The sequence below is a fragment of the Nothoprocta perdicaria genome, unplaced genomic scaffold (genome assembly GCF_003342845.1).
Source record: "Nothoprocta perdicaria isolate Ctin4 unplaced genomic scaffold, notPer1 scaffold_0, whole genome shotgun sequence".
Lineage (NCBI taxonomy): Eukaryota > Metazoa > Chordata > Aves > Tinamiformes > Tinamidae > Nothoprocta > Nothoprocta perdicaria.
The window spans coordinates 9,966,600-9,980,384 of record NW_020454092.1 but is presented as its reverse complement, the minus strand read 5'-3'; the positions used below and the strand labels follow the sequence as shown (position 1 = coordinate 9,980,384).

The window sequence follows — 13,785 nt, the reverse complement described above, 5'->3', positions numbered from 1 at the left end:
AAAGTGGAGAAGGTTAGCAGGTTTTCCCAGAAATAAGTTTCTGTGGATGCTGTATTATCTGTCACTAAATGATACTTGTTTTGTACTAAGATCTCCATGGGCAGCTATTTAAAGCCGCCAAAACAGGCAGACTGTTTGGGTCTGGTGGGAAATGGAAGCTCAGCATGCACACAAATAGTTTAGAGGTGTAGCTTGTTGTCCAACTGACATTAAAAAAATCAAACACACACAAAAACATGAACCATGGCMTCATATTGCTTTAATTGGATGTCCATTGTGACTGTACTGTCTCCTTTGGAGGCATTAGGGTGATGTGATTAACTAGGAGTGGAGCAGATGTTGCTTCACACTTCTGTGTATGAACTAACCCAGCATGCCAGGAGCTGCCAGGATGGTCGGCTAGACCTGAGTCTAACTAGTTGCTAGACTTGATTGCTGTGACCYACCAGTGCTGTGACACGCCAAGCACTGACCTGGAAGCACAGAGCTGTTATTATGTTACTTTTCCAATGCAGAAGGTAAAACTAACACATTGGTTTTAAAGATAGGATGAACCAAAGTGGTCTTCTAAGTGGAGCCCCAACAGCTTTGCCCATTGACTTGCTCCTGAGCCCGTCCTTCCCATTTAAGCTGTAGCAGGTGGTCTGGGGGSCATCCTTGTGAGGGCAGTGGTTTAGGGGACGAAGGGCATTGTGCTGCATGAAGAAAGTCTCTCCCACCTCTGCAGGATCCATTTTTCAATGTGGGGTAAATTTCACCAAACTTCTCTACCTAGGTTATCTGGAATATCTGCTAAATACAGATAGGGTTCATTATGGGTTTAGTGCTGGGGCTGACCATGGGGCCTCACTGTAATTTGGGTGCAGGAAGAAACAAAAGGATTAGAAAGTTTCTGTGCTTTCATTTTTTAATTTTATATTCAGCTGGGTCCTCAACAGCTTCAGTTTGGGTAGTTTCTAGCTCTGATTCTCCGGCAATAGGGTTCCTGCCAGCCTCAGAAAACTGATCTGAAGTGCTCAGGACGGCTGTAAGATTCTCAGTGTGAAGATGTGTCACGTTGGCAGCCTGCAGAACTGCAAGAGCATCAAAAGTGCTATAATAATGTTACCACTGGTTTCTTTCTTTCCCTTTAAATAGTGTTCTAAAAGACAAATACATGGTTCTCAGCCACCTAATAGTCCACCCACACTTGAGAAGGAGCCCTGCAGTGTGAAGCAATGCATCGGGCGGGCACTGAGCGAGCTCCTGCCTGCCACAAAGCTCCTTTCGGCCCTTCAGCGTGCGAGAAGCACAACCTGCAGCCCCTGCAGCAGCTCTGCTCTATACGATGTGACGGTGAAAGGGGAGCCGGCCCTGACCACGAGTTATCCCAAAGCTGCCTTTCCTAAAGCCAGCTTCTCTGCCTGACCTGTGCAGTGGCRAGTGCACAGGCACCCCACACTAGTGTTCAGTCTGGACTGAGTCTCCAGTTGCCAGTGCTGCTTGGCTGTTTGCACACAAACCACATCTGGATCTGTGAGCATAGCTCAGACTCCAGTCCCCCCGCCACACACACATTAATCTGGTTCTCATTACATGTTTTTAAAGGGCGACAGCCCCACGCAGTGTTAGAAGTGCCACATTGCAGCAATGCTGTTGAATAGTGGGCAAAAAGACCTGGGCTAGGGAGGGCAAACCATTTAACTAACCTTGGCTCTGTGTTTGTTTTGCAGCGTGGCTACAAATGCATCGTCATCATCATGGTGAGTTCCTTAGGCATGAAGTAGTTGTCGTGGTTCCTCGTTGGCCGGCATTGCTGCTCATGGGGAGCAGGAGCAGCGTGTTGGGGCACCAGTGGGCAAGTCTGCTGCTTTACTATGCATTGCTGTGATCAATTTACAATGTTTTACGGTGCAAAACACTGAAAAAACATCAGAGGGGATGAAAWTTCCAGTCTCACCATGAACCGAAAGTCTAAGCATTTTGCGGGTTTTGTTTGTCCCTTTGTCAACATGTGCTTCCGAAGGAAAGAGCAGAATCCTTTTGTTCAAATATAGGTTAGCCTTACATGGGGCCTGGAGAGCGGGGCTGAGCTGCTTCAGTCCTTGGCCTGTGAATAATGGGGAAATTGTCTTTTTGTTGGCTGCAGTGCTCCGGTGATGACACGCGTCGCRCTGAAGATTGTGACCCCCGTCATCATCACAGTGTTCGTCCTGGCACTCTACTTGCATGCCCAGCAAGTGGAATCCACTGCCAGGCTTGATTTCCTCTGGAAGCTTCAGGTCAGTGGTGGTTGCTGTGCTGGGGGCGTGCACAGAACTGCTGGTGTTGGGGTGTCCCATTGGAGCCAGTTGTTGGCAAGGTTCAGAGTCTTATAAAAATGCCTTTGAATTCAAGATGACTGTGGCAGATAACCAGGCGTATCAGTAATGCTCCTTGCTTCTTTGGCGTGTTTTGTTCTCAGTGCCTCTCATCCTGCTTGCTTACTTCCACCCCGCATTTCCTTGGCAATGCACTTAGGGTGGTCCCTGMTATAAAGGGCCAGAGATCGGAGCATGAATTCAGACACCTGGACATGTCACTGTTACGGAAACCTTTAATATAACACAGTCTATAAATGTATTGAGCTCATTCTCACTGCTGATTTGTTTGGCAGAGTTCAGTCAACTTCAGTTTGCTGTGATTAGGGGTTCAGAAGATTTGCAGCTGTGTTTTTGGTCACGTCCTTGCTAAGCAATGGGCCCTGTGTGGATATCCAGGCCTCATTAGTCCCTAGGCAACAACAGTGGATAACGACCATGCTACAGATAATGTCACACTTTGCTTCTGTCACTAGTTTCAGTGTTAATATTTTTACTGCTTGTGCCTATGAGGGATATTTGGCTACCTTAGGTGATTCTTGATCAAGCAGGGARRGTGTCAGTTCTGCCCCTAGGTTGTRGTTGGGAGACCAAGGGGTTTCTTTGGATTTTTTTGACCTTCTGGACAGTAGGACATCATTCTAGGAATAGGATGATTAATTAAAGCTCCTTTGGAAGCAGATATAAACATTGTTATCCTTATTTATGAATGGAGAAATGATGGCAGGCATGAGCTGACCTGCCTGGGCTTAGCAGCAGAGCCAGCTCCCTGTCATGGGCTCAGCTGCAGTGTAACCCCAGGCAGCACTAAGCTGAGCCTTGCTGCGGGTGCCCTCTATCAGCTGTGCAGTTCCCAAGCCTTGTCCCAACCCCTTTGCCCTTTGCTTTTAACTCAGAAATATGCAAAATGACCAAAAAAATAAAAGCAAGGGGGAAAAATACTGTTACTGTTGAGTAACAGGAYAGGGGAGAGAGGTGAGTACCTGCACATCTATATGTTCACCCGCAAAAGAGAAGAACTGTGGCAGTGCTGAAACTCTGCAGTTCTGCAAAGCAAAATCAAATCCTCAGAGAATAATTATCTGTGAAGCCTGATTAATTTAGTGTGCTTAAATGTTCATTTTATTTTAGTCACTTAGCTGTGGGCAGGTACCTCTCTGCAGAAGTTCTTGTTCCATCTGATCATTAATTCTAAATTCACACACATTAAAGCAGAAATAATGAGAAACTTCTCACTGGCTCCTTTGTCCTGACATATGCCACTCCCACTGGAGAAATGGACTCTTTGTTAAGGATGATGGAAAAAGTCCTCCCTGGAGCGTTGGACTAGGCTGTGTCATGGGTTCAATTGGGAAGGAACTTCATGACCATCAGTGTACCCAAACCTTGTGGGAAATGGTGTCATTTAGGTGAAAATSTGGATGCCAGGGAGGGGATTACAAAGCAAATCCACTCAGGTGCTCACACATGCAGACTCTTCCACTGGAAGAAGACGTGTGTTCTGCACGTTCCTCTGGTTCTGACCTGTTGCTGTTCTCCACTGCCTGCCTTCGTCCATTTTTGCTCCCTGTGAGCTCTTTTTCAGCTTGCTTTCCTCCAGAGCAATTACCAAAAGAGTGAATGTGCCATTGTCTCCCTTGTAAACCAGGCCACGGAAGAGAAGGAGGAAATGGAGGAGCTGCAGGCCTACAACAGGCGCCTCCTGCACAACATCTTGCCGAAGGACGTGGCCGCCCATTTCTTGGCCCAGGAGCGGCGGAACGACGAGCTCTACTACCAGTCGTGCGAGTGCGTGGCTGTCATGTTCGCCTCCATCAGCAACTTCTCCGAGTTCTACGTGGAGCTGGAGGCCAACAACGAGGGCGTGGAGTGTCTGCGTCTGCTCAACGAGATCATCGCGGACTTCGACGAAGTAAGTCCTGGAAAGCCTGGGGGKGGTTTTCACCTGGAACCGTGAGCAGCTCCAGGCTTTGCCGAGCTTTGACGGAAGCGGGCAGAGTCCTTGTGCCTTCTTTTATTGCTCCTCGCTCGAGATGTCATTAATTCAATTGCTCAGATTAAAAGCTCCTCTCATTCCTTGTCCCTTCTCCCAGTAACCGATCCCCTTCTTTGCAGGAGGACTCTGTACTTTCAGCATGAACACTCTGTTCAGCACTTTGTAATGCTTGTCCTAAGGGAGGACACGTGGCAAGGACATTAACGGCACGTATGTGCTTGTCAAGGCTCATTTGGTTCCTTTGTTCCTCTCTTGTGAAACAGATAATAAGTGAAGACCAATTTCGGCAGCTGGAGAAGATCAAAACCATTGGCAGCACCTACATGGCTGCCTCGGGCCTCAATGATTCCACTTACGACAAGGAAGGGAAAACACATATCAAAGCTCTGGCTGATTTTGCCATGAGGTTAATGGACCAAATGAAATATATTAATGAACATTCATTCAACAACTTCCAGATGAAGATAGGTAATGTCACTGTATTTACGGGATGAAATAGTGTTAGCCATGATTCTGACCCGGGGATTTTATAGARTAGAAGCCATGGCTGTCACCTTGGATGACCTTAGCCTGTATGATATGGGCTCCGAGCAGGTCTGCTAGGACAGTGTCCTTGTTACCAAAGCTCCCTGGGAAACTGCGAGCACTTGGGCTCCTTAGCAGGGTCCTACCACAGTGGGGAGTCCCGTAGGGCTTGGGCTCGTTCTGCCTGTGCTGTGCCCTCATACCCTGTGGTTTTGGGTCCGCATGGCTTAGGGAGCGCAAAGAGCCAGGAAAGGAGGAAGGGAAGCGTGSGGGTGACGAGAGCCATACGTATTTGTTCTAGGAGGTATTGGGGCTGCTGCGCTACCTGTCACTGCCACCCAGTGTCCCAGYAGCCACATGACAAATTCCAGCAGTGCCATTTGCTTGGCAGCCAGATCACCAGCAAAGTTTATAACGTTACCATCTGCCCTGGAAAACAGCTGTGGGTGTTGGGGTAAAGCACTACTAGATCCAATGACCCCTGGGATCTTTGTGTTGTCTGAGCAATGCCTTGCTGCAAGCCTGCAGTGCAGCCTGCATGTGGGAGCTGAGCACTGCCAAATGTCTTCTCTCTTCCTAGGCCTCAATATTGGTCCCGTGGTGGCCGGGGTGATCGGCGCCCGCAAGCCTCAGTACGACATATGGGGCAACACAGTGAATGTAGCCAGCCGGATGGACAGCACCGGCGTGCCTGACAGGATCCAGGTAGGGGCCTGCCCGCCTCCGCGCTGCTCCAGGTTTATTATTCTTATTACATTATATTATTATTAATACACGGGCTTGGTTCTGAGCGCATGCAGCACGCGGGCGGCTCCGTGCGTGGCGCCGCTCCGAGGCCGGCGCCGGGCTCAGCGCAGGACAGCCTCCTGTCCCGGCGAGAGCGCTCCCGGGATGCAGCATCCTGAGAGCAGCTGATGCCGCAGCCCCCGCGGGGAAGCCGYGCTGCTTGTGCCTTTCCCAGCTAAGCTGTCAGTTAAGCGGATCGATATCTATCCAGCACCCTTTAAACTGCCCCGCAAGGCAGTCCATGGGCAGGATGCTTTCAAGCTAATTAAATCAGCACAGCTACTTCCCAGCAGTAGGGAAGCAGAAAAAGAAATATTTAAAGTCACTCAGAAAAAAAAGGCAAGAAAAACACGTTATAAGAAATGATTTGCCACAGAAGGGCTTTAACAGATAGTTGCTGCGCTCTGTTTTCATGTTGCCATTAAGCTTATGGCACATTTAAGCTGATTATGCAATGGAATTGGGGCAGAGAGTAAGAATTCCAAATGCTTTGAGTAATAAATAATGTTACAAGTTGGGGGGGGGGGGGATTAGGTGCTTGAAAGGACGTTTCCAACTGAGGCATCAAGCCCTGCTGGCAGCCGGCAGGGAGAGATGGACCCAAGAGTTGCAAGTGTTTTTCCTTAGGCTGATTGATAGGTCTCTGAACCACCTGGCTGCCGCTTGGTCCTTAAATATCCAAGAAATCTGGCTTTAAATTGTCTGAGAGTCATTCCATGGGCTAGAAGTGATTGATTATATTTCAAAAGCATCTGCACAAGGACATTGGATCCCAGCTGCATCCTGATATCCAGCATGAGTCCATGCAGTGTCATTCCCCCTGCCCTTTGCGCCACCAATAAAGCCCCCCCCCCCCCCCCCCTCCAATTTCTGAATTAAACATTCACGGGGTTTGGCTTGATAGATTGGGTGTTCCATTTTACTTCTAAATTCTTGTTTTTCCCTAGAACTTCTAATTTTTTTTTTTTTTTTTTTTTTTTTTTTTTTTTTTTTTTTTGTGGAGAGGCAGATTTCTAATTATCTGTTAATCATCTAATAGTGCTTAGCAGGGTTACTAAACTGCTAGGTGCTTCTTTCTTTTCAGACTACCTTTAAACTCTGGCTCTCCTCATCTTGCATACCGTGTGTGCCTTGGGCAGGCTCTTGTTTTCTGCAGCTCATGCTTGTTTTGCCACTTCTGCCAACTTCTTGATATTAAAAAAAGCCAACTTAGAACAAAACCAGTTGATGCTGCACAAGTTTTGCCCATGAAGCACTCCCAAAGCAAACAAAAAGCAYGCCCAGCATCTGCTTACTCCTGTTTCCTTTGTGCAGGTAACCACCGACATGTACCAGGTTTTAGCAGCCAACAACTATCAGCTGGAATATCGCGGCGTCATTAAGGTCAAAGGCAAAGGGGAGATGACCACCTACTTCCTAAATGAAGGGCCTCCCATCAGTTAGCAGCRATTGCAGCATCGCTCCCAAACGTGGAATTTGCTTTCAACAAGATTGTGAAGCGGCGAAGAATCATGTGTTTTGGCAGTGACTCTAAACAGACAAACAAAAACAAATATGCAGCGCAGTTGAAATTTCACACCGTGACTCTGGAACTGGTAGCACCACCACCACTTCGGCCACCGCCATGAGATGCAGCAGCAGGACAGGAACCCCTTGGAGCTGCTCCTGCCCGAGTGCTGAACCGACCAAAGATGTGCACCGAAGGAAGCCACACACCAGACACGCATTTGGGATTTTAAAGTTGAGGCTACTACTGCAAGGATGTAAGAAGATATTTAAGTATTTATTGAAGCAACACAACATGTACTTGGTTGAAGGAATGTATGATTCCCTGCAAAGCATTATTTTGGAATGGATTTGCACTCCCATACTGTTTCCATCCCATACTGCCAGCTATTTGAAGTGTACCACTGTGCTTTTATTAGCTGTTTTGAATGGGCTTTTAAAACTGACACCCACTGTTGCAACACACACAAGGCCTTTCCGGATGGCGTCCGACCTGGTTTCATGAGGAAGGACGGTGCAGGTCAGCCCCTCTTCCCCCTTCTTGTCCATGGCTGGAAGACTGCCCTTCGGAGGGGGCTGACGCAGCCAGCGCCGGGGAAGATCAAGATAAATGGCTCTACAAACATATTTATTAAACAAAACGTCTTCTGTGCTCTTCTTTGGTATCTATCAGTTTACATGGGAAAGACTAGATGTAAACAGAGACACTTTGTTGGGGGGAACGCCCCTGAAATTTGTTGTGTCTTTTTTTTTTTTTTTTGTATTTTTTATTTTGTAATATTGAAAAACATGGAGATCTAACAGATATACCAAATTCTATATTTTGTAAATTATATATAAATTAGAAGACAGGCTGTCTGCACCAAGGTGTGTTGGGAGGTGTATATAACCTGTAGACTTTTGTGTAATTTTTTTTTGTGCATAATACTCTGAACACAGACTTGGCAGTTTTCAGCTTATCACTATACAAAGTGACAGCAACAGGTGAGTTTCCAGGCTGAATCAAATGAAATTCTAAGTGAAAAAAAGACAAATCTACCACCCCAAAGAAGAGGAAAAAACAAATACAGTAACCACAGAGTTGTTCAATGCAGCGCTCAGACCGAGGGTGGCGTATTAACAAATGGAAACAGGAGCTATGAGGCTTAGCTAATGAGAAGGTACCAACAACCATGTTCAAAAAAGCTGTAAGCGACTCCTCTAACTGTAACAGGGAGCTCATATAAGAAGAGGAAAAATAAAAGAGATCATKTGAACTTTTCTTTAAAAAATCTACTTTTCCATAGCTGGTATTAATACAATCCTGCTGATACGCGACCTGACTGATATTTTAACTGCCATTTGACACTGCARTGAACTACGTACGTGCATCGCTGAGCTGGCTTTCCTACAGTAGACATTTACTTAAACTGAGTCACATGTTTTTAGTTTTCAGGAGTTAGGTGTTTTTTTCAAAACAAAATTATGATGAAGAACTTACTTATGTGTGAGGTGGGTGACCTTAAAATACAGTGGGTGACCATAAAATACAGTGCCATTGATATTGTGTTGGGCATCCTTATCTCTAGTCAGAGTTGATGAAGAGCTCACTGTTATAATTCATGTACCTTTTTTAACTATTGAAGAAAATCCCTTGATATTTTATTAAAACAAATTTAAAAAGTTCTATTTTTTATATTCTACAAGGTGAGTTTTGATATTGAATTTGGCTAGCACTCAAAAATGACTCCAACCTTTTGACATTTAATAAAGTTTTTTCTTTTCCACTCTTCTCAGGGCAGAATATTGTAGTATTAACAGCTTAATGATTGATTGCACTATGGTGGTGATTTATTTTTTTCCGATTTGACAACGAGAATAAGTTAAAATCCATGGGTCTGTCTTAATTGATTTGCCATATTGCTAAGCATACCCGTAGCATTAAGCCATTTAAACTCAAGCTTAAATGGCATCGCCCCGTTCCTTCCCCTTCCACTAGGAAACATCGCTGAAAAGTATAGTATATTGACTACTGTAAAACTGCCAAGTCTGCCCTTGTACTATACTTTTGCTCCTTTCCATCCTTCCTGGTTKGCAGAATACTCCAGTTGCATCACACTGTTACTCTTACTTTTTCCACCTTCCACCCCTTTCAATCCCTCACGGACTTCCATTAGCTCCCTGCCATCCATTCCGGTTTAGATTTGCTTTCTGCTTTATGAAAGTCTTCTTAACTTTGAACTCATCTTATGAAGTTGTGTTGTCAATGAAATTTCAAGTCCCCAGTATCTCTAGCTGTGATTGTTGACAGTGTGTCATGATCATTTCAAGGGGTATTCACGCACTCTTTACTCTGGATCTTGCAAAAATGGATACAGTTATGATTTCCCATGGAAATTGAAATCTATTTAAGTAATTTAACTATATTAAACACTGTTTCACTGGTAGAGTGTCTCTGTTTTATTTAAGATGCATCTGGCTAGTGAAGATGAGATGTGCCTTGTGTATTGGATACTGATTTGTATACAGAAACATACAACTCCTGCCTAGGGAATGACCCTCTGCACGACACTGCTAGTGAGCACAGTGCAATTCCAGGCCCTCCAGTTCTGCTGTGTGTGATGAACAGCCTAGTTCTCAGCCGTGCATGTCCTCTGTGTCCCCACTTACCTTGGAAGGTTCATCTGGGGACAGCTGACACATTCTGGGTGCTGAACTATGTTTAAGTGCATGGTGGTGACAGCTGCTAGCTTAAAAAAAACAAGTCATTTATGAGCTCTATTTTTAAAAAATTACAGAAAAATAACTGCCCGGATGCTTGGACACCGAGAGAACTGAGCAGAGTGGGTGCACGAAGGTGCTTTTAGGCTTGAGGCTCTGAGAACAACTGGGAAGAGGTAGCAGGCCTGGCCAGCACAACATTTACAATCTCTGTATGTGAAAGATGCTTCTCATTTCCTCACTGCAAACACAACACTGCAGCTTACTGTTAACTGGCGTAGTCACATGTAGCTGAGAAACAAAAGCTGCATCTTTAAACTGAGCTTTTCTGGTCAGGAGCCTGTACAGGCACTTAAGAATGCAATGGCTTAAAGGTGCCAGTTAAAGTTAAAAAAAGAAAAAAAAAAAAAAAGGCAGCAGCAATGAAGTACTTCTTAAAATGGAGCTTTGTTTTGTCTTGTAATAGTCCTTAAGGAACACTGAAGGACTGATGACCACATCACGTGCTCTCCAGTATGAGCATACAAACAGCAGCTCAGGGCAGTATCTAATACAGGCTATTTTTTGAACCTTCCAAAGAGGAACRCCAGCCTCCAAATGTGCTTTTTAATTAAAAGTCCATGGGAGCCCGGCTGGAGGCAGCGAGAGCCCCGCGTGCRGACGCGCGCCGGGGAGCTCCGCTTGGACACGACCGGCGGCTGCGACACCCATTGCCACCTCCTGGGGACAGACCGGCCGGGCTGGGCTCGGAGGCTGCCGGTCACGCAGGCAGAGAGTGTGGGACCAAAGCCCAGCGCCTGCAGGGGCAGAGCACAACCTGACCACAACCTGACCACAACCTCCAGCTACAGTCACTGCTCAGGCTCCAATGCCAGTTACAGACCCTGAGAAATGACCCCAGGGCCTGGTCAGCAGCCCCCTTCCCTCCGCACAGCCACAGAACAAGCCCTCACTGCACACACTGCTGCTCGCGCCAGGCACTGCTTGGAAAGCTCTGCTGAGGAATCAGCGCTGTGAGACGAGGCTTCCTCATGGCAAAAAGCCTCTATCCGCCCCGCTGCTTTTGGTGTTACTGCGTGCAGCCCTCGAGCCCAGCTCCTGCGGCACATGAAAGTGTGCCCGGGTTCTGCGGGATCCAAGGCCCCAGCTATGCGGGAAGGCAGGCACAGCCTCAGGAGATGCTCGGGCACTAGCACTGCCCTCTGCCTCCTCCCAACACCTTCCTCCCCTGCAGGAATGAGGGCCTTCTGGGGAAGGTTCCTCCTCGTGCTCTTTCAAAGCCTCAGGAGGGGCCCTGGCTCTCAGTGTTTTACTGGGTGGCAGGTGGATTTTAGGCATACAAGCAACTTAGAGTTACTTCGTCAGTACTTTGGAGGGAGAGCAGAGGAGAATGGGATCCACCAAGGCTACACCACGGCTAGGAAAGTGGTCACCTTAAGCTGCCTGAAAAACCACAAAGATAGTCCCTGCGCCCTGGGAAGGGCAGGGAGACAGGAGCTGCTTCTTGCTCTGGAATTGTGTTTCACACTCAGGGCCGGCACCAGGCCTCCCCCAGCTATGCAAGTGTGGTAGCTCCTGGCCTAGGATGTCCTCTTCTCCCGGTTTTTCGTCGGCAGCTCCAATACGAGGGATGGAGCCTGCATCCCCCTTGCCAKCTGCTTTCAAGCTTTGCCTGCTGTTGGTAACTAGGGCACGTTCTTAAGCTCTGCTCAATGCAGGTTAGTGGGCTAATCCTTCTGTGCCACTTACATGATTCCCGYGCCAGCAGAGCCAGATGCTCCGGTCAGAGCTTTGCATTCCGGAATCAGACATCCATGAGTGCCTATCCCTCCACTGCTGATGGTTACCTTCAACTTCCTAAACGTGCACTTGGATCTTCATCGGGATGCTCTGCCTTGGGGGAAGACGGAATAGTTACCCCTGGTCACAAAACCTCCATAAATGCTGCAAGGGTTCAGAATGCCTTTTGGACAGCTCTGTGTACAGCCACGTCAGCAAACAGATGGTCTTATCAACCCATAAAAATGCTCTGTAAAGTTAGCTTAAAAATAAGAAAATAAAGAATTTGATCAGTAACWGATAAACTATACTTTTGCTGGGTGGTCAGTAGCCTTACCAGTAAATGCTACCTGGAGTATGTGGCAAGTGGAACTGCCCACATGGAGATGCTCCAGGCTCTCCCAGTGCCCCAGTGCCCAGCTGGGCTCRTGCCTGCCCAGGTGCACAGCTCCCTGCAGCAGCATCCTGGCCAGTTGCTCCCATCAGGAAAAAAAACATCCTTCTGTAATACATCCCTTTATATTAGCAGCATCCTGAAACTCTGGCAACACATCTACCTAGAATACCGCTTATTCCCACCAAAAGCTAATTCAAAAAAATGCATATGGTCAGAGTCTGCAAGCATTAATGGACTTCCACTTTCAATACAAAGTGTGAAAGCAAAAACCATAAYCAGAAACAGCACCAGCAGTGGAAAAGAGCAATGAAAGGCAGAAGCCTGGAAGGTAATACCCCTAACCAGATGTTCCTCATAGCTTTGATAAAACAGACTATCAATGTATTAAGGAAACCATAGTAAAGGTGGAATAGTCACAACGTCTGCAAAGCAAACTTCACTTTTCAGCACCTTGTAGTTCTGCACCAGCTTTGATTACGCTAAACATCAAATCATTGCAGGCAGCAAACACAGCAAGTCTGCCCCTTTCCCACTTCCTGGCTCACCGAGAGCTGCGCTCCGGAACACACACACACCCTTCAGAGTAGGAAAAAGGGATTGAACCGTTTTCCAGTGCCTGAAAGGTTATTTCCTAGCAAAATCCAACCGTTCGCAAATGAAATGTATCTTATCCCAGATTTTAGCCTGGATATTCAAACAACACAACAAACTCCTGTCAAAAAGCTCAGACATTAAAAAAGACTACAAGGAATCCACAAATTAGCTGTCCAGACACCAAAATCGGGGGCTTTTGGGCTAACGAAACCTCAGGATCATGAACCTTCTGAAAGTCAGTCAAATGGCTGGCACTCCCAAACTGAAAGTGCATGAAAACAGTCATACTTTCTTCAAAGAAAGATGTATTATTTTGGATGTATTCCTAAATATTGGACACATTTCAAAGGCTTACTTGGTAAACCCAGCATTAAGTGGGTTCTCCTTCAGTTCAATCCTATGGAAAACAGTAAGCCACTAAGAATGGCCTTGTCAGATGTAAACTAAAATAAAGCACTTTGATGGTGGCTCGAGATCTGTGTGAGTATCTGATTTACTCAAGCACCTGGTGCAATCAGCACAGGGGCACCTGCTGTTTCACTGGGCACTGGCGTTGTGCGAGTGGCTGAAATCCTGGGCATTTGCTGCAAATTTGCACCTCCATCCCAGCCACGAGCACTGTGTGTTCCTCACCTTCCAAAACCATGCCACTAAGCTCAGGTATTACGTTCATGCTGAAGTAATATACACAAAAGCCATTTATAGCACACAGTACTATGAGGTGATGAACAAGAGTCAGGTTTGAAGACTAGACACAATTTTCCATTGTGAACTGGGATTTTTATCACTGCTGTAAACAAGGAAACAAAAAAAATACTGTCCGCTACTGCGCCGACAGTCGTATTTGTTCATTACATCTGYTAATCAGCAGTTAGTTAAATACCAATGTAACTGCAACAGAATAATGGCTCCAGATGTTACAGAAAAGGAAATTTTCATTCCTTAAAGATGCATCTYTAGAAAGAGCAGGAAGCCTCGGAGAAAACAATCATCTGCAGACATACAAACCCAAAAAAGGATGCAATGGGAAAGTTTTCATGCACACAGCAGCACAAGTCTAGAAGTATGCTGGAAAACCCTAATAGCTTCCCTGCCTATCAACCGTGGGGAAGTAAAAAGGCAGAAGGACTCTGAGAGATTTTATAAGCAAGATAAAAATCTGT

At 46.4% G+C, this 13,785-nt stretch overlaps 1 protein-coding gene across 1 annotated transcript in view; it reads left to right on the top strand.

Moving 5' to 3' along the window:
- Positions 1-7,673, top strand: part of ADCY5 (adenylate cyclase 5) — a 202,131-nt gene extending 194,458 nt beyond the window's left edge. Inside the window, exons 16-21 of the mRNA XM_026054275.1 lie at positions 1,713-1,742; positions 2,129-2,261; positions 3,988-4,251; positions 4,599-4,803; positions 5,441-5,565; positions 6,961-7,673. Of these exons, the coding sequence (XP_025910060.1) occupies positions 1,713-1,742; positions 2,129-2,261; positions 3,988-4,251; positions 4,599-4,803; positions 5,441-5,565; positions 6,961-7,089 (886 nt within the window). The 3' untranslated portion in view covers positions 7,090-7,673. The remainder of the gene's footprint in view (positions 1-1,712; positions 1,743-2,128; positions 2,262-3,987; positions 4,252-4,598; positions 4,804-5,440; positions 5,566-6,960) is intronic.
- The last annotated feature ends 6,112 nt before the right edge of the window (positions 7,674-13,785 follow it).